Source organism: Podarcis bocagei (genome assembly GCF_964188305.1).
Source record: "Podarcis bocagei genome assembly, chromosome: 1".
In the NCBI taxonomy this organism is placed as follows: Eukaryota; Metazoa; Chordata; class Lepidosauria; order Squamata; family Lacertidae; genus Podarcis; species Podarcis bocagei.
The window spans coordinates 46904633-46923600 of NC_138125.1; the positions used below are offsets into that span (position 1 = coordinate 46904633).

The window sequence follows — 18968 nt, forward strand, 5'->3', positions numbered from 1 at the left end:
AAGACACTGATAGGCCTGGCACTCATCACAAATTAAACTGTCCATTTGCAGGGGCATTTTTTACATGGCAGACTCAAGGCTTAGGAAACAAACACAAGTCAAATCCAAAATGAATCAAAGGCACTCTCAAGGTAATTCCCACAAAGGACTGCCCACCCCCCAGGAACTGTTACAGACATGACTCCAGACTGTACAAGCCATGGAACTGATATCTGCACACAATCTCAAACTTTAAGAGCATCATCGCCAAGAGAATCCTACACACACTTACCAAAACATGAAACAGATCCACGTCTAGAAGGGATGGTGTGTCTTCCGCTTTTAAACTGGGCAGAAGAACTACAAGAGCAAAATATATATTAAATGGAAATTCTGACTGTCTGCTTTCAATAAAACAGATTGCAAAGAAAGGGTTTGCAATGATGTAAGATTCCCCGCCCCCGCCTTGTCAATTCTTGTTTCTTCAAGCTTACTAAGCGAAAAATAAAAACCCATAAAAGCTTATGCCTCTTATTTGAATTATGTTACTGTTTCAGAGAAGGACTCTTTCCAAGAAGACTTTACTTATTTCCAAAACTTATAATGGGGGTAAAAAACACCATGTTACCTCCTAGAAGACGTACAAGATGTTGCTGGATCAGGCTTTGTGGCAATGTAATTCTCTGAGCAACTGCAAACTGCAGCAATGCTTTAAGACCACTGTGCTAGAGGGTGAGGAGATAAAGGAGAAAGGTTTGGTTAGAAGAGGGCTGTGCTTCCCCATCCCTATTCTCTAAAAATATTTGTGTTCCAGTGGCTGGAGATAGCAGCCAGGACCATGAAAGAAGTGTAATAAAGTGTAATAAACAGGGAGAAATGTAAAGTATTGCACTTGGGCAAAAAAAATGAGAGGCACAAATACAAGATGGGTGACACCTGGCTTGAGAGCAGTACATGTGAAAAGGATCTAGGAGTCTTGGTTGACCACAAACTTGACATGAGCCAACAGTGTGACACGGCAGCTAAAAAAGCTAATGCAATTCTGGGCTGCATCAATAGGAGTATAGCATCTAGATCAAGGGAAGTAATAGTGCCACTGTATTCTGCTCTGGTCAGACCTCACCTGGAGTACTGTGTCCAGTTCTGGGCACCACAGTTCAAGAAGGACACTGACAAACTGGAACGTGTCCAGAGGAGGGCAACCAAAATGGTCAAAGGCCTGGAAACGATGCCTTATGAGGAACGGCTAAGGGAGCTGGGCATGTTTAGCCTGGAGAAGAGGAGGTTAAGGGGTGATATGATAGCCATGTTCAAATATATAAAAGGATGTCACATAGAGGAGGGAGAAAGGTTGTTTTCTGCTGCTCCAGAGAAGCGGACACGGAGCAATGGATCCAAACTACAAGAAAGAAGATTCCACCTAAACATTAGGAAGAACTTCCTGACAGTAAGAGCTGTTCGACAGTGGAATTTGCTGCCAAGGAGTGTGGTGGAGTCTCCTCCTTTGGAGGTCTTTAAGCAGAGGCTTGACAACCATATGTCAGGAGTGCTCTGATGGTGTTTCCTGCTTGGCAGGGGGATGGACTCGATGGCCCTTGTGGTCTATTCTAACTCTATGATTCTATGAAATGTAGTTGCTGTGCTCAATAGTTTACCTATAGCGGCACATTAGGACCTTACCTCAAGGCAACACGAGAACAGGGCCTTCTCTGCAGTGGCTCCATGTCTGTGGAATGCTCTCCCCAGGGAAGTTCACCTGGTGCCTGCATTGTACACCTTTAGGCGCCAGGCAAAACGTTCCTTTTTAACCAGGCCTTTTTAACCATACTCTTTTAAAATGTGGCTCTTTTTTGGGGGGGGGGTTATTGGGTTATTGTTCTTGCTCTGATTTTATATATTGTGATCTTTTCTGTGAACCAACTGAGACCTCTGGGTATGGGGCAGTAAATAAATTCAATAAACAAGTCCATTAAATAAATAACTGATGTGGGACGCTGGTAGCGCTGTGAGTTAAACCACAGAGCCTAGGACTTGCCGATCAGAAGGTCAGCGGTTCGAATCCCCATAACGGGGTGAGCTCCCGTTGCCTCGGTCCCTGCTCCTGCCAGCCTAGCAGTTAGAAAGCACGTCAAAGTGCAAGCAGATAAATAGGTAAACGGTGGGAAGGTAAACGGCGGGAAGGTAAACGGCGTTTCCGTGCACTGCTCTGGTTTGCCAGAAGCGGCTTAGTCATGCTGGCCACATGACCCAGAAGCTGTATACCGGCTCCCTCGGCCAATAAAGCGAGATGAGCGCCGCAACCCCAGAGTCGGCCATTATTGGACCTAATGGTCAGGGGCCCCTTTACCTTTGCTTTAACAATTACATCCTTTATTGTTCCTACCTGACGGTTTTGCAGAGAACCAAATAAAGGCTTGCCCTCATCTTCCAGAAGATTCTCTGAAAAAGAAACAAAACTGGTAGTGAGTCATGTACTCTAATAAGTTAGGGAACCTGCTTGTTTTGGCTTTCAAACTCTTTTTAGCTTACTGTTCATTTTAATTAACTTTTGATCTATTGAAAGAGGTAACAAACTGGAGCAATGTCTTTGAATGAAAGTATCTAATTTTAACTACTTCAGGGAATGCACACAAATCTGTATGCTTGCTTCCAAGTCTGAACACAGTGTTCATATCAATTCTACAACAAATAAAATTAGGCTACTGTGCCATTTTGCAGTCTGTGGGAATTGAGCATTCCCAACTAAAACAGATTTTGAAGTGACTTGTTAAGTAGTCAAATGTCCATAGCATTAGTCAAATAAGTACGAGAAGCAGATCTTGAAAACACTTCCTCAAATTAAAACAAAGCATTCCAACCTTTTGCCATTTTGGGGACCCCAGCATTTTGCTGTCAATTTTAAATGGGATAGCTTGATAATGGGGACTGTAAAAGTCTGATTTTTGTACAGTATTTGTACATGTTATATAGGATTTGCCCTGTAACAGTATTTTAGAAACTGTGTTGTAGTAGCTGTCTTATATTTTCAAGTTTAAAACCCTGGCTATTTTCATGTCTAATATAATAAAAGCTGAAATCCAATTGTGAAAGGAATTCTATTTTTGATTTACCTAAACACTGGATAGTAAACGCACATGTGCTCCAAGTCATCATAGGAATGCGTGGATCAGTTTCATTGGGTGCAACTTTTAATCCAATTCTGTAAATTGCAGTGGCAAATAGAACCACCATCTCCTTGATACTATTAGAATACTTAACTCTGTGGAGGAAGCCAGGAGAATGTCAGATTGTGAATAAGTGAGGCTAGATAAAGTTCAAAGAACTGATTATGAGAATATTTACACAGTTGAATTTAAATCAGCAGTTTCTGGTAACAGGAAATTATCTTTCAGCTTTTGTTCATTATTATAGACTTCTCTTAGGTAAAAAACACAAGCTTTCAAGTTATATTCTGAGATAACGGTGACCAAAACTCTGGCAGAGGTTTGCTTGATCAGAGATAATAATCATAATGGCCCATATAAATGTTGTAGAATGTAGATACTTTAATGAAAATATTATTTTCCCCTAAGCAGAAAATAATTCCCACTGTATAGATTCCAGATTTATTTTTTTAAAAAAATTAGTCTAAAGTGGAAATATGATTCTTAACACTTACAAAGGATCTACTCCAAAGCTAAGAATGGAATGGAAATCAGATGAAGTCTCTTCCATTTCCACGTCACGTAAGGATGGAGCAATCTGTTTTCCTTCTTTTAAAAAGAGAAATAAATTCATGTCAGACTGCAGTTCAACTAAACGAAATAAAATTATTTATTTTCCCCTATATACTTAAAAACATAAGGTGGTTGTAACAGTGCAGTTCATGTAGCTACCCTGTGTAGCTACATGAGCGGCAGGTAGCCGAGGCAAGCTGTTTAACAGAGGAGAGGCGACACTTCACAGCGCGGTTTGGCAAAGTGCTCTCAGAAGTGCCTCTCCCCTCCTTTAAAAGGGGCAGGATGTTGGGACAAGCCGTGAGGAGAGAGGGAGGGGCCTGGGGCAAGCCTGGAGTGAGTGGAGCTTGGGATGAGCTGTGAGGAGAAGGAATGGGTGAGCTAAGCAGGGATGGGCAAGGAGATGTGTAAGGTATAAAGAGAGGGGGAGTTGGTCAGTTATAAAGGGAGGAGAGGGTTTGGAAAGGGGTTGGCAGGTAGAGCAAGAAGGGGCAGCAGTTCTTACTATGGTAAAAATTCTTAGATCATGAATGATAGATTGGGGTCAGCAAACTTTTTCAGCAGGGGGTTGGTCCACTATCCCTCAGACCTTGTGGGGGGCCGGACTATATTTTTTTTGGGGGGGGGGAAATGAACAAATTCCTATGCCCCACAAATAACCCAGAGATGCATTTTAAATAAAAGGACACATTCTACTCATGTAAAAACACCAGGCAGGCCCCACAAATAACCCAGAGATGCACTTTAAATAAAAAGACACATTCTACTCATGTAAAAACGCGCTGATTCCCGGACCATCCCGGGGCCGGATTTAGAAGGTGGTTGGGCCGGATCCGGCCCCCAGGCCGTAGTTTGCCTACCCATGGATTAAGACATAATAATTCTTACATAACAACCTATTAGATGTCATTAGGTGGTAAGTGCTGTGCAGCTGACTCTATGTATATGCAAATGGATTAATCTTTGAATATCAATTTTCAGTCTAAGTCTGTGAGCTTCATTTGCAGAACAGTAAAAAAGCTAATAGAACACAATATAAGAAAAATGGAGCCTATATCTTAAATGACTTCATGATTAGTATATACCTAAATAAAAATTCAATAAAAGTCTGCTATCCAGCAACACAAAACAATGGAATTATAAGCCCTTCAATTTGCATTCATATCTTTCCACACTCTGTTAGAGATGCACAACTTTAGAAGATATTTCAGTTACTTATTTTTAGGGCAGACAATAGGATTGCAATGATCCTCAAAATGGTACCTGTAGCCAATAGCAAAATAAAGTGTTTTATAAAGATCTGGCAACCTCCTAAAAACATTTTAAAAATGTTAAGTGTAACATATACAGACCTTCAGTGTTTTTCTTGTTGTAACCAGATATCCTGGCCATAACAATCTCTATCCATTTTTTCAAAGATAGAAGCTGAACCACCACCTCGGCATCCTCACTGACAATACAAAAAGGTAGTTGTAGTTTTCACAAGTATAGCAAAAAATATAACCCCTGGAGCCCAGTCTCAGATGCTCGTGTCTTAAGAGAATTTAAACAGCTATTTAGTTATTTGGTTCAGATGTGAATAACTTCATTTTATAACACTTCTTCTAGACACTCAAAATTGATGGGTAAGTAAAATAACAGAATGGGCCTTTTCTGTGGTGGCTCCTCACGTGTGGAATGCTCTGCCAGGGAGGTTCCCCTGGTGCCTTCATTACAATGCCAGGCAAAAATATGCCTCTTCTCACAGGCCTTTGGCTATTTAAACAATTTATGGCCTTTTAAACTGCGGGGGAGGGTACTGCTTTTGTTTGTTACTATGCTATGCATTTTTGTGTTTTTATATTGTAAACTTCCTTGTGATCCTCAGTTGAAGGGTGGTATAGAAATGTAATTCGTCATCACCTTCACCATCGTCATGTATTTTCCCCATACATGCAACAAGAAAACTGCTATCAGACTAAAATTGACATCCAGTGCCTTTAAAAATGTGTTGGGTGTGGGTGCGTGTGATTAGGTTCCTTTTGTTTTTATTTTGATTATGTATTTATTGTTTTTATATTTTGCTTTTATCCTGTGAAATGCCCAGGTATAGAGCGGTATACAAAATTAATTAACGGGCTATTTAAATGTTTAAACTTACCTGTTTATCTTGTGCATTTGCAAAGGAAGAATGGGTATCACAGTGTTGCACAGAGATTTGCAAAGAGGGCAAAGGTACTCTCCATTCTCCAAGTCAAAAACTTGTTCGACATGATGTCGCTGCCGAGAGTTTAACTGAATGGCTTCAAAGTACCTGCAATATTGAAACAGACAACCAAAAGAAAGTCTTTAGTGTTGAGTGTGAACAAGGAAAAGCAGAGTTATGATACCCTTTGTTGTTACACACTTGGCTTACTGTTATAACTTTGTTTCTGAGCATAAGAGAAAAAGAGGGACAATGATCAGAACTTTGCACCCATCATACAAAACTTTGTACCATGTAAATGAGCTATGGGATATTGTGGGAGATAACAAGAAGTAGAGTGCAGTGAGAGAACTCAGGATCAAGCCCCAATAGGCAGTTCTGGAAGCAGAATTTCAAGAGCTCCAGGTTAATGTGATATCGCCAGCCTGGTGCCCTCCATATATTTTGGACCACATCTCTCATCAGCCCCAGACAAAACAGCCAATATTTTTGTCCATATTTGCCTTTTGATTACACTTAGGCTAGCCTGGTTTCATTTATTTTGCTGAGATACTTGAATCTGCTGGACATTAAATAGGTCTTGAGATATGATGGAAGAGATAGTTTCAAAACTGACTATAACTAAAGCAAAAAAAAAAAAAGTTTACTAAATGTATCTACTTACTTCTGCCAGCAGGCAGCATGCATCACATGACCACAACTTCCTGTATGAGTTCCACAGGACAAGTCAGGATCCATGAAAAGAGGATCTATTTTATCTATTGAAGAAAAAATGATATGAAGGATCATTACATCATTTAGTGTCAAATGAAAGATTTTGCAGAGACTATTCAAGCAAAAATTTTGCCAGAGGAGCATCTTTTAAATCTTATACAGTACACGGTGAAGAAATAATTCTTTACCTTCTTTATTAACACCAACTAAGAAACCGACCATCAAATAAGATTTTGAGCTTTGCTCATACATTCAATATAGTTCAGGTTTGAAGGGATTTTTCTTTCAATTAGAAGGGATAAAACAGTTGATTTCTCAACTGCATTTGAGATGGCTTCTAAAACTATTCACATCAATGTTTCGTAACATGACTTTCAGTTCTGTAACTTGAGCTAACAAAATGAAACCTGAAGCAATATTACTGCTTATGCAAGCAGGTGACTTGAAGAGAGGATACATACCCCCAGAAAGTTCAAGCATTTTCCCTCTATGTTGGGTTAAGGCAGTGGATCTCTGGACACAGGCAGATAAAACCATGGCAGCACACTCTAACCTCACTTCCTGCTCTTCCTGACACAGAATACATGTCAGCACTTCCTTTTCTGCAACAGATGGCCCTTGCTTGGGTCCCAAGGCAATTCTGGTATAATCTATAATTGGTGGGCTGTTATAAAGACACAACAAAAGCCAAACTAACATATTCCTGTCAGCAAACAATTATTTGAGATTTACATTTAAATAAAATCACATATGATTTAAAATTTATACATTAATACTGTAATTTTACCTCACCCTCCACAGAAAAACAGGACTGCAACCAATATTTAGCCACATGCTGAATAGATGTCGATTATATCCCAACACCACGAGAGCCAATAAAACTGTCCAATGACTTCTAATTTTGTACTATTTTATATTATCAAAAGCTACTCCAAAATCTATTACTAATTGTTATTTTCCTACCTCTCCTCTTCCATAACATCCCTTCCCTGTGTTTCTTGAGTATTTTCATATAAGAGCTTGTGAGTTTCAATGAAGTTCTTCTGCAAAGCAGACATCTGGGCCATGATCTTCTGGCGATGAAGTCTGGCTGCTTCAGCCTTTCTCTTCCTCTCAGCCTTTTCCTTGTCCTGAGTTCTTTGCATCTTATTTAGTGGCAAAGCAAAAAACAAACAAACAAAAACACTCAGGCAAGCTATTTGTTAACAAAAAAGATAACTGGAATAAATCTTTAAAATAAAATCACTTTTCAATAATATAACAATGGCGTTTGCTTAGCACTTGTGAAACTCTGCTTAACAAAAAATAATGTGATACTACTCCACCTCCATATCCCAAGCCTCTCACAGCTAACCTGTGAACAGACTCTGTCCCCAAAAGGTAATGAGAATTTCTTATCAGTGCAATGCTGTACAGGGCTAATAACAGGTTTTAGACACAGGCATAATAATGCTGCCCTTCATCTTAAACATCAAGTTCCAGTGTCTAAAGATTCAAGTGAAATTACAACTTCACGTACAATGGAGATGTGGCTGGGAGCACTAGGAACAGCTTCCTAGAGAGAATAGCCTCCAGAGAGATTGGTTACAGAGGGTTCTGCCAGCAAGGAATATCGGGGGAAAGAAAAAAAATCAAGGAGCCAGGAAGTTCGCCATTCTAAATCAGTTCCCACTTCTAAAATATATAATTTTGTTAATCAGAATGGAATATTTAACCTTGCATTTAAAAGCATGGAGCTGTGAGCCCAGGGGCTAGAAATCCGAATGTAGAAACAGCCAAATCTTCTTGTGAATACATTATTTCTTTCCTATTTTATAGTTACCTCGTTGGCTTTTGCGGATTCTGGCCCAGATGCAATGGCTGCTGTGGGAAACGATGACTTCTCTCTCAGCCGTTTTATTGTGTCAAACATCTGAGAACAGAGATTTAATAGTTACAATACTAATAGACTGTGATAATTCTATATTTCCAAGCCACATTATGGTTTGCTCCATGAAAGAAGGCATGATGGACAAGATATACCCCATTAGCAGCAGCACCAGTATTAAACACAATCAATACCATTTGTTACCATCTTTACGTTGGGAAAAGAATACCTTTATTCACTTTTCTCTATTCAGTCTCTACAAAGACTACAGGTAATAATGGTGTGTACAAATGGAGCTGCTCAGTGTACAAAAAAGTATACAGTTATAAAATGGCTTTAACAATTATGTACTTTTTTGTATAGGTTATTCAAAAATGTCTTGCCTGTGGTATTCATTATTAATGTATACAGCTTATATAATAAAAAAAATCTAAAGCATTTACATAAAAACAAAAAAAATGCAATGTGCATTAAAATTTCCTGAAAACAAAACAAAACAGTATGTCACAAATAAAACTAAGCAGTACACAAAACAAAAAAAATTAAAAGTAAGAGTCACAGTCCAGGAAAGCTTTGGTAAATATGTAGGTAAAGGTAATGGTAAAGGACTCCTGGATGGTTAAGTCCAATCAAAGGCAACTATGGCGTTGTGGTGCTCATCTCACTTCAGGCTGAGGGAGCAGGCGTTACTCCACAGACAGCTTTCCAGGTTATGCAGCCAGCATGACTGAACTGCTTCTGGCACAATGGGACACTGTGACAGAGCCAGAGCACATGGAAACACTGTTTACCTTCCCACCACAGTGGTACCTATTTATCTACTTGCACTAGTATGCTTTCAAACTGCTAGGTTGGCAGGAGCTGGGACAGAGCAACGGGAGCTCACCCCGTCACGGGGATTTGAACCACCAACCTTCTGATTGGCAAGCCAAAGAGGCTCAGTGGTTTAGACCACAGTGCCACCTGCTTACAAATATGTAAGCTTATGAGACACTTAAAAGTTATTACGAACACTGCCTCATAAATTATCCAAGGGAGCACATTCTGGAGGCTGTGTGCTATCAACAAGAAGGCCCATTTCTGCATTCCTACCAAGTGACAATTGCTGGTTGTGGAACAACCAGTAGTGTCTTCTCGGAAGATCCTAAAGATTGGGAGAGGCGGTCTACTGAGTATCCTGGTTATAAGTCATTAAGGACTTTAAATATCAGCAATGAAACATTCATAGTAGTCCATGGTTGTGCCAAAGCAGGAACCCAGTCACCTCAAATCTGCTGTATTTACAGGGGATCATGTTTTGTAACACAATCCTTTACACGAGGAACAGATTGTTAGTTTCATATAGCCTTTCGAAAAGCCAATAAAGAGCAACATTTAAGTAGCAACTGTTGCATATCTCATTTGAACCAGAACAGAGATACTGTCTTATTCCACTAAGCTAGTTTTTGTTAAAATCCCCCCTCCCACCAGCCAGTTCTATCACATGGATAAACAAGCATAAATTCATTATGAGTTTTCTGCAACAAAGAATGATAGTAACAACATTATCTGTATATACTATCTTTTAAAGAGATTACTTTATGCACCAGCAACATTCTGTGGAGTAAATGTGTCAAGTTCTTTTTTTTTTTTAATTTAACACAGGACATTTTGGGGTTGGTTTTTTTACCTGTAATACCCAGTTGATCATGTCTTTTTGCGATTCCAAAGGTTGAATTCCTTTTAGTTTTTCCAAAATCATTAGTATGTTCATTGCATTCAAAGCAGAGCTTCCCATTCCTTTGCAAACAGATGGAAGATTTTTTTTTAAAAAAACAACCATACACGTTCTCTCGTAAAAGGTCATCATTTCTCCCTTTTACTAATCATTATAATGACTTAAAAGACTAGACACGGGATATTGTATAGTTACAACACCTCCTTATATCACAGATGATGCACGACTTCTTTGTCAATTATCGCTTTTCACTACTTTACAAAATGATGGTGGTAACAAGCTACAAACAAAGCAGCATCAATGCATTGTGTTTGGTTCTATGTTTCATTATTTCTTATCAAATGTAACATAATCCAAATGTTTGACTATGCATCTTCAGATGAAGGGCGGTATATAAATTTAATAAATAATAATTTCCATTATAGCATGCAGGTAATAACTGCAAGCAATTAGTTTACATTGTAGTTGTAGTTCTTTTGAACAAGTATTCACCATCAAATGAAATTCAGCACAAGCTGGTATCTCAAGGGGCGGCTACAGATTAAACCTGGTAAGATATATTTTCCCTGCATTAATGTAGTATCTGTGGACAAATTAAGACTGAACAATTTTCTCCTTCCTTGTTTTAAAATGGTGTTTATTTCAAAATATTTCTCTAAGTAAGCATTTTTCTGCTGGAAATAAACTCTTGGTGGTTTTTCATATCTAAGATCAAGGGGTAGCAATTCTGCTTCAAATGTCTGTCGGTGAGTTCACATTGCACTTCAGAAATAACTTTAAAATTAAGATTCGTGTTTTACAAGATGGCACACTTACTTGATGCTTTGTGGTAGAAGTCAAAGGCCACTTCTTCCTCTGGAACCTTCTCTAACTGCTGCTTTTCTTCAAGTAGGCCCAAAGCAAGAAGGTGAAGAACCTAGAGAAATGTAAACAAGTACTAAACCTAGGCTGCTTAGAATGAAACACCCTCTGGTTAGCATAGGGCTGGGGACCATTTTTCAGCCCAAATGGCCACATTCCCTTCTAGGCAACCTTTCCAGGGGCCACTTGCCAGCAGTGGGCAGGGCCAGAAGCAAAATTGGGTGGAACAACAAATGCTAATTTATTCACATATCTCTCTCCATCCAGGCAGGCAAGTAGCATGATGAGCTTGAAGACACATTCTAAGCAGGCAAAACCCCAAAAGGAGGATGTGGAATAGGGTGGAGAGGGGTGTTGCCTGGGGAGTCCTGAGGGCCGTGCAGAGACTAGGACAGCAAACATTTGGCCCTGACGCTCCCCATCCCTGGGTTAGCAAGGTACCCAAGGTAACGTGGCCATGATCTGAATACCTAGATGTCTAGCACATGATAGTAAACCTAAGGGCAGTGTGCTGCAACAGACAAATGAACTGTTGATCATCGAGGTGCTGTTGAGCTGTCCTGCAGAGACTAATTTTTTTTTATTTACTAGGGGCTGCTGCCCTTCTTTGCTCTCCTTTCCCAGCCACCTTTCCCACACACTTGACCCAAAAAACCTCTCCTCCTACACCTCACTCACTTCCTAGACTATTCGCCCACAGCTCAATCCAAGCAATTACAGCCTGCAATATTCACCATTTTATGACACTAATAGCTGTCCTGGGAATGGCATGATGAACAGGGTAAAGGTACCTTAAATACATGGGGGAAACACATCGCTCTAGGGAAGAGCATTCCAAAAGCAACCTACACCCCAAAGCAGAAATCTCAGTCGACAAGCATACCATCTGGATCATGGCTTCTGTCCACAAGTGGCTTTCTAGCTCTAGTGCTCTTTGCAACACAGTTCTGAGAATATGCATCATGACATCAGAATTCAGAACGTTCACCACATTTCTGAAAGCAGCACTGAATTCAGGCGGAGGAGGCGGTGGCAGTGCTATAAAAAAAGTAAACAAATACTCATGCATTACTAACTTCCCGGCAGTCTTATGAAAGCAAGGAGCATAGACGTTCATATTTGGCTATAAGCAGTGGGTGCTACTTTAATGTATCATACTTGTATGAAATAAAGTCCTGCCATATATACGGCCTCCTGTAAAGTGCTCTGGTAGAACTCTCAACTAACTGCAGCAGATATATGAACATATACTTTGGGTTTAGTATCGCCTCTCTCTCCAATGTTTGAGGCAGAATTTCCCTACTTAACTACTCAGCGAACTCTAAGTGGCAATGCTTGGGGACTGAATCTGGGACCTAATGGATGCAAAGCATGTGTTCTAGCACTGAGCAATGCAATTGCTCAGTTAGAAACGTTTACATCTGAACATGCCAACTACAAAGTAACAGCATTTTCCTAAGCACACTGATACTGTTTAACAATTTTATAACACCCTTTTTGGATTCAAAATCTTTTGTAAATCACAGGGCATTTCAGTATAACCTTAGAGTAACTGATTGGCATTCCTGGAAACTTGTATGTTATTGTTTAACGTAGCACTACACGTCAGCTCCTCTATGCAAATCACAATATTTGTAAAGAAAAACTACAAGGACCAAGCAATAACTTAAGAGCTGAAGCATGAATAAGTGAAACAAGGTAAACAGAAATGGCTCTGACCCCCATTTGTAGCAGTGGACAAGAGTGCAGGAAGGGTCTCCACCCCCCCCCCCCCCATGCTGGAGTGGGACATTAGTACTGATGGAGAATATCTATATGCAATCTCACAGCCTAGGGCGCACTGCCAATACCACAGCATCTATAGCAACAGCCAAGCCAATCTTAAGAAGCAGTCCTAACTGTGACGAAAATGGATAGGTGATCCCAACCTCTAAAGCAGATGTAATTAGTTTCTTCATCAAAATAGTAGCACACACAAGTGGCACAAAGTGCAATTAGTTCTCTCAATGGAAGTCACCATATATTGTACATTTGCAAATAAATGACTTGGCAATCAGTAATATGTTTACATTCTCTGATCTTTACGAGGAATTAGGATGAATCATTATGATCAAAGCTGTTTTTATTTTTAAAAAAACACTTCACCATCACTTCCTTGCACTTATTTTGTTCATTGTTCCGACTTTTTACCTTCATCTCTGTTTTCTTGCACTCTTCTTTTCTTTTCCATATGCTCAGCCTGTAAGAAGAGTCAACATTTTTACTCTCAAGATACCAATGAGGTTTTTTTGACTGAATGTATAGACAAAGAGCTTAGATTAGATTCCATCAAAAGCAATTAACAATCAAATACTAGGAATTCTCTGAAGGCACAAAAAGGAGAACCTAGAGAAGAGAACACACACATATCCCTGAAAGCACATACTTGTTAAAAAGGCACTGGGAGTAACACAATTGCTTGAATAAAGCAATTGCTCCCCTTTCCTTTTTGTATCTATCTATGAGCATAAACTAAATCTTTTTCTTTTCAGTACAGACAGGCATTTAAGCTAACAAAATTAGTGAGATAGTGCAAGGGTGAGGAACTTCTGAGTGTCAGCCTTTTTGCTGAGCGACAGGATGCCAATAGGATTCCAAAAAGATGCTTTACTAAATTTAATCTGACCCTTATCTAGAAAGAAAGAAAAGGGTTTTTAGCAGCATTGTTTCAAAGTTCTGTAAATGTATAATTTCCACTTGGAAAATACCTTATGCTACTATTTAATGAATGAACACATTAGGACACCTGCACTCTAGATAAAGAATATATATGAAGAACATGAAATCTGAGAATCCGTGTGGCACATCAAAGTCACTCTAGATTCAATAAATATGAATTAATCTAAAGCAACAAAATATATACGCAATTAGTTATTCCTTGAACACGAATAATACAGGGGAGAAATAAACAAAAATGAGTAAAAGAGACCCGTGAGTCAAGCAGGGTTTTTCTTACCTCCACAACTTATACCCTCATCTTAAAAGACTCAGGGTACAGGCCCATGACATAAATATGCATAAAAATGTATAGTTGCAAATTTAGTCCGGCTTTCGGAGGGGGGAAAACAAATTCTGGGTATCAGGGATCTCTAAGCTATGGGATGCCAACAGGATTTTCTAGGCTCAGTACACTTTATGTGGCTTGAGCCCTCTGCTCCATCCACAATCTACTAGCAAGAAATGCTGCATATGTACATTAAAACTAAAACAAGTGCCTCTATGCAAATTGACACGGTAGGTGGCTGGGATCTCACCAGCACAGTGCTTTGTAATGTACCCAGATGCCCTACAACCAAAGTAAAAATACAAATTTTAAAAAGGGGGAAAGGACAGGAAACCTGGGTCTGAGACCCGGTATGCAAACTCCTGGTTACTAGGTTAATATTGTTTCTTCAAAAGATATAATCACACTAATAATTGGCTGCTATCCACAGTGGCTTGCAATCTACTATGTATTTTGGAAAGTGGTTTGTCTGTCTTCCTGTCCTCTAGGGGTTCAGCGCTATGGATAATATCCAAGGGGCAGGGGCCTCCAAGTACAAGGCGATTTGATCATAAGGGACATAGACAGCTAGGTTTGCGACAGGCATGCAAGCAACATGGTAACTTCCCCACTTGGTGGGAAGGTTGGTCACATCATGATTTCCTTACCTTGCTGCGCTGTGTTTTGGTGTAATGGTAGAAGAATATATTGTACTCTCTGCGGCATTCTTCCTTCAGTTCATAGACTCCATGGCCTGATACGCCTGGTTTCCTTTATTTGAAAAGCATACAAACGATGCAATTATTTTCAGCAAAGCATTAAGGAGAACACGCAATCGTTTCATACACACAACATACAAAGAATCCTGCTGACTCCAACCAAGGGCCTGACCTTTAAAGCCCTAAACGGCCTCGGTCCAGTATACCTGAAGGAGCGTCTCCACCCCCAGCGTTCTGCCTGGACACTGAGGTCCAGCGCCAAGGGCCTTCTGGCGGTTCCCTCGCTACGAGAAGCCAAGTTACAGGGAACCAGGCAGAGGGCCTTCTTGGCAGTGGCACCTGCCCTGTGGAACGCCCTCCCACCAGATGTCAAAGAGAAAACAATTACCAGACTTTTAGAAGACATCTGAAGGCAGCCCTGTTTAGGGAAGCTTTTAATGTTTAATAGATTATTGTATTTTAATATTCTGTTGGAAGCCGCCCAGAGTGGCTGGGGAAACCCAGCCAGATGGGTGGGGTATAAATAAATTATTATTATTATTATTATTATTATTATTATTATTATTATTATTATTATTATTATTATTATTATTACATCTTGTCCACCATCCTGCTTCCCACAGTGGCTAACTAGATGCCTAAGAGAAATGAGTAAGCAAGAAATGAGGGCAATAGCAACCATTACTCAGAGGCATGCTGCCTCTATCCTGAATATCCTCACAATTCAAAGCCACAGGACATGTTAGGAATTTTGAAGGACAAACTGAGTGTGCACAGAACAGCACAGTGGCATCTAGCCAGTTTAATTTAGGGTGTTCCTTTGAACAGGCCACAGAATCCTCTGTAACATGCAAGTTCCTTCCACAGACACACAGTTCTTCGACAAGCTGATTTGTAAAACCCTTCCCTCTCAAGGTAAACAAATATGAAAAACCACTACTGAAACATAGCGAATGCTTTTGGAATCAAATGGATCACTGCTTCAACACAGTTTTCAATTCTTTCTGTAAAACTCTGAAGGCATATATACTTCAAATGTCTGGCTTCCTTATGTGTGGCAAACACATGAGAATGTTCCTCTTCAACCAGGCATTTGGCTGATTAAAATTCTATGCCTTTCAAATGTGTTTGTGGGAAGATGACTATTGGGTTTGTTTTTGTTTTAGTACAGTGGTACCTTGGTTCTTGAACTCAATCCATTCTGGAAGTCTGATTGACTTCCAAAACGTTCACAAACCAAGGCACGGCTTCTGATTGGCTGAATGGCCCCAGAAACAATGCTGACAGCCAAAACACATGTTCGGCTTCCGAAAAACGTTCGCAAACCACAACACTTACTTCTAGGTTTGCGGCATTTGGAAGCCGATTTGTTCGTCAACTAAGCCTTTCGGGAACCAAGGTACCACTGTATGCATTTTGTGTTCTCATTTTGTATTTTTCTGTTGTGAACTGTCCTGTGATCTTCAGATGAGGGGCGGTATACAATTTTAATTAATTAATTATTAATATGCTATCACTATGCTTTAACTACTGATTTAAAAGAAACAAGAGCTTACTTGAATATGGCCACTTTGTGGATGACCTTCTCCAAACCAGTCTCATTGTTTTCCTGTTAAAAACATTTGATATGCTAAAGTAGTAAGAACAAAATATATGTGGTGAAAAACAGTAAATTAAAAGCAAATCAAGCTGCCTAAGAACCAGTAGCCGATAAACATCTACAGATACCCAGATAAAATTGCATGTAGACATTTGTCATCATGCTATGAATGCAGCAACAATTCAAATGAGAGCAAGGGCATGGGGAGCTGTGAAGCAGATTGTTATTAAAACAATCACATTTTTCAAAATTGAAATGTTATTATGAAGGCCACTGTCTCTTTGCAAATAGTTAAAATATAATCATGTACTTTTAAGCTGATTTATCCAAAATGACATGGACACATGGAGCTCCTAAAGGTAAAGGGTAAAGGGACCCCTGACCATTAGGTCTAGTCGTGACCTACTCTGGGGTTACGGCTCTCATCTCGCTTTAATGGCCGAGGGAGCCGGCATACAGCTTCCAGGTCATGTGGCCAGCATGACTAAGCCACTTCTGGCGAACCAGAGCAGTACACAGAAACGCCGTTTACCTTCCCGCCAGAGCGGTACCTATTTATCTACTTGCACTTTGACGTGCTTTCTAACTGCTAGGTTGGCAGGAGCAGGGACCGAGCAACGGGAGCTCACCCCGTTGCGGGGATTCGAACCACCAACCTTCTGATCGGCAAGTCCTAGGCTCTGTGGTTTAACCCACAGCGCCACCCGCGTCCCTCATGGAGCTCCTAGTGTACGTGGTTTTTTGCAATCACAGTAATACTGAAGAAGTTCTGTGTATAGAATGGTGTGTTTTGTTTTTTGCATGCCTGCACACCCACCCACACAAGCAAAAGAGAAAGAGTGCTACAAGGAGTCTGGATTGTCTAAGAAAAGGATATTAAACATTTCTGCTGAAAGAGGAACACAAGATAGAGGAAACATCAAGTACAGGAGGAACTTGAGCTGTGTTTCAATGATAATTTTATCATATATGCCCCTGAAGAGTTCTGTGGTAAAGCAATCTGTGAACCTTTCTAGATTAATAGGAATCAACGGAAGAAATCACTCACATCCTTGGGCAAAGATTTTGCGATAGCACTGTGAGCCATTGGTTCAATGCAAAGCAGATGAATAATTTCTCGCATAGTAACGTCTTCTTTTGTCACATTACTGACTCCTGGCACATATCTTTCCCCTGGAAGCAAAAAGAGGAAGAAAGTAATCTCACATATATACAGTGGAATACATTTTCATGCATGCAAGAGATCATACTGTTATGATGATGGTTCCTAGACTAAAAATTCATTGAAAGCGGCATGGAGCGCTGCAAGGGGATGCATGGGCAGGGCTGAATATATAGTAGGTTAGATAAAGAGGACGAGAATAGTAAAGTGAGGTTACAGTCATACAAAATCTGAGGGCTCCTACACATACATACACACATACATACATATGTGTGCGTGCGCACACCCACCCACCCACCCACCCACCAACCTTCTCTCCATCCAAGCAAGCAAAATATATCATCACAGTTCAAGAACACATTTCAGCCAGGAAAAGCACTTGGGAGGAGCAAAGAGAAGCAGAGCCAATGATAATGATATGGAGAGAAGCCGGAGGATAAGACAAAGATGCCTGGAAGCATTTGCTCCATGGGCTGGAGGTTCCCCGCCCCTGTTCTATGTCCTATCCCATGGGTGGGGAACTGGATCTAGCCAGTAGGACAGATCGTTTTCTCCACGAACCCTCATGGGCCAAATCACCTTTTTCACATATGGAGTCTTCAAAAGCCCCTTTCAAAGCACAGCCTATCCCTTAGCTTGGTGATGAGCCAGCTGTTTTTATTTTGGTTTGGGGTTTTTTGGTTTTGGTGGTTTTTTTTTGGATTTTTTCAGTCTTCTCTCTATTTCCTGTTACTTCTAATGGTCCCATGGTGAATTTTCCTTCCATTCCTTCTTGATTTTGCTCTAATTTCGGAAGGATAACTGCCTTCTGTCCAAGCTAGTTTTGAAACCCCAGCACTGGATCAGTATTAAAAAATGTATTACCCAAAAAGGCATTTAGTACAGTGCACCCCACCTAACCACAATCGTAGCTGTACACATGATTTTCAGTTTTTATTGAAAGAAAATACTTTTCATTCACTATACAAATGCACTGTCTGCCATTGTATTCCATCAACCACTTCCAGAAGTCCATGTATACAGTATTCACATGTACTGTTTAAAGAAGTGCAGTGCTGCCACAACCATCAACAGCCACTGGAAACCCAACTTTTCACAATGGCATGTGCAGACTATTCAATGAGCTGCCTATGCATACATCACAGCTAGGCTATTCCTTGGAGATACATAACCACACTGAATAGCTGAAGGTAAATCTACATATGTTTGCAAAGGAAATGAACCTTTTTAAGGGCCTAAAGAACCCGCTGATGGTGGAAGAAGGGGAAAAAAGGGACAACATTAAAAGGTAGCTCATAATTAACCCAGATTAGATATGCCACCTAACACACTTGTGTTAAGTGTGATGGTTTCAGATATTAACGTTTCCATTACTGGAGAACCTATTACATATTCTAAACAACCTCCATCTTTTCTAAAAAAAACA

General features: G+C 40.2%; 1 protein-coding gene across 2 annotated transcripts in view; it reads right to left on the reverse strand.

Annotated features, from left to right (window-relative positions):
* The window catches only part of UBR1 (ubiquitin protein ligase E3 component n-recognin 1), a 61833-nt gene that overhangs the window by 13271 nt on the left and 29594 nt on the right, over positions 1 to 18968 (reverse strand). For both annotated transcript variants that reach the window (XM_081211483.1, XM_081211482.1), the window contains exons 21-38: positions 17429 to 17553; positions 16337 to 16389; positions 14730 to 14832; positions 13230 to 13278; positions 11923 to 12077; positions 10995 to 11094; positions 10131 to 10240; positions 8417 to 8506; positions 7558 to 7739; positions 7056 to 7258; positions 6545 to 6638; positions 5836 to 5988; positions 5048 to 5145; positions 3638 to 3731; positions 3090 to 3238; positions 2363 to 2418; positions 608 to 704; positions 272 to 339 (exon numbers count right to left, since the gene is read on the reverse strand). In XM_081211483.1, the coding sequence (XP_081067609.1) occupies positions 272 to 339; positions 608 to 704; positions 2363 to 2418; positions 3090 to 3238; positions 3638 to 3731; positions 5048 to 5145; positions 5836 to 5988; positions 6545 to 6638; positions 7056 to 7258; positions 7558 to 7739; positions 8417 to 8506; positions 10131 to 10240; positions 10995 to 11094; positions 11923 to 12077; positions 13230 to 13278; positions 14730 to 14832; positions 16337 to 16389; positions 17429 to 17553 (1979 nt within the window). The remainder of the gene's footprint in view (positions 1 to 271; positions 340 to 607; positions 705 to 2362; positions 2419 to 3089; positions 3239 to 3637; positions 3732 to 5047; positions 5146 to 5835; positions 5989 to 6544; positions 6639 to 7055; positions 7259 to 7557; positions 7740 to 8416; positions 8507 to 10130; positions 10241 to 10994; positions 11095 to 11922; positions 12078 to 13229; positions 13279 to 14729; positions 14833 to 16336; positions 16390 to 17428; positions 17554 to 18968) is intronic.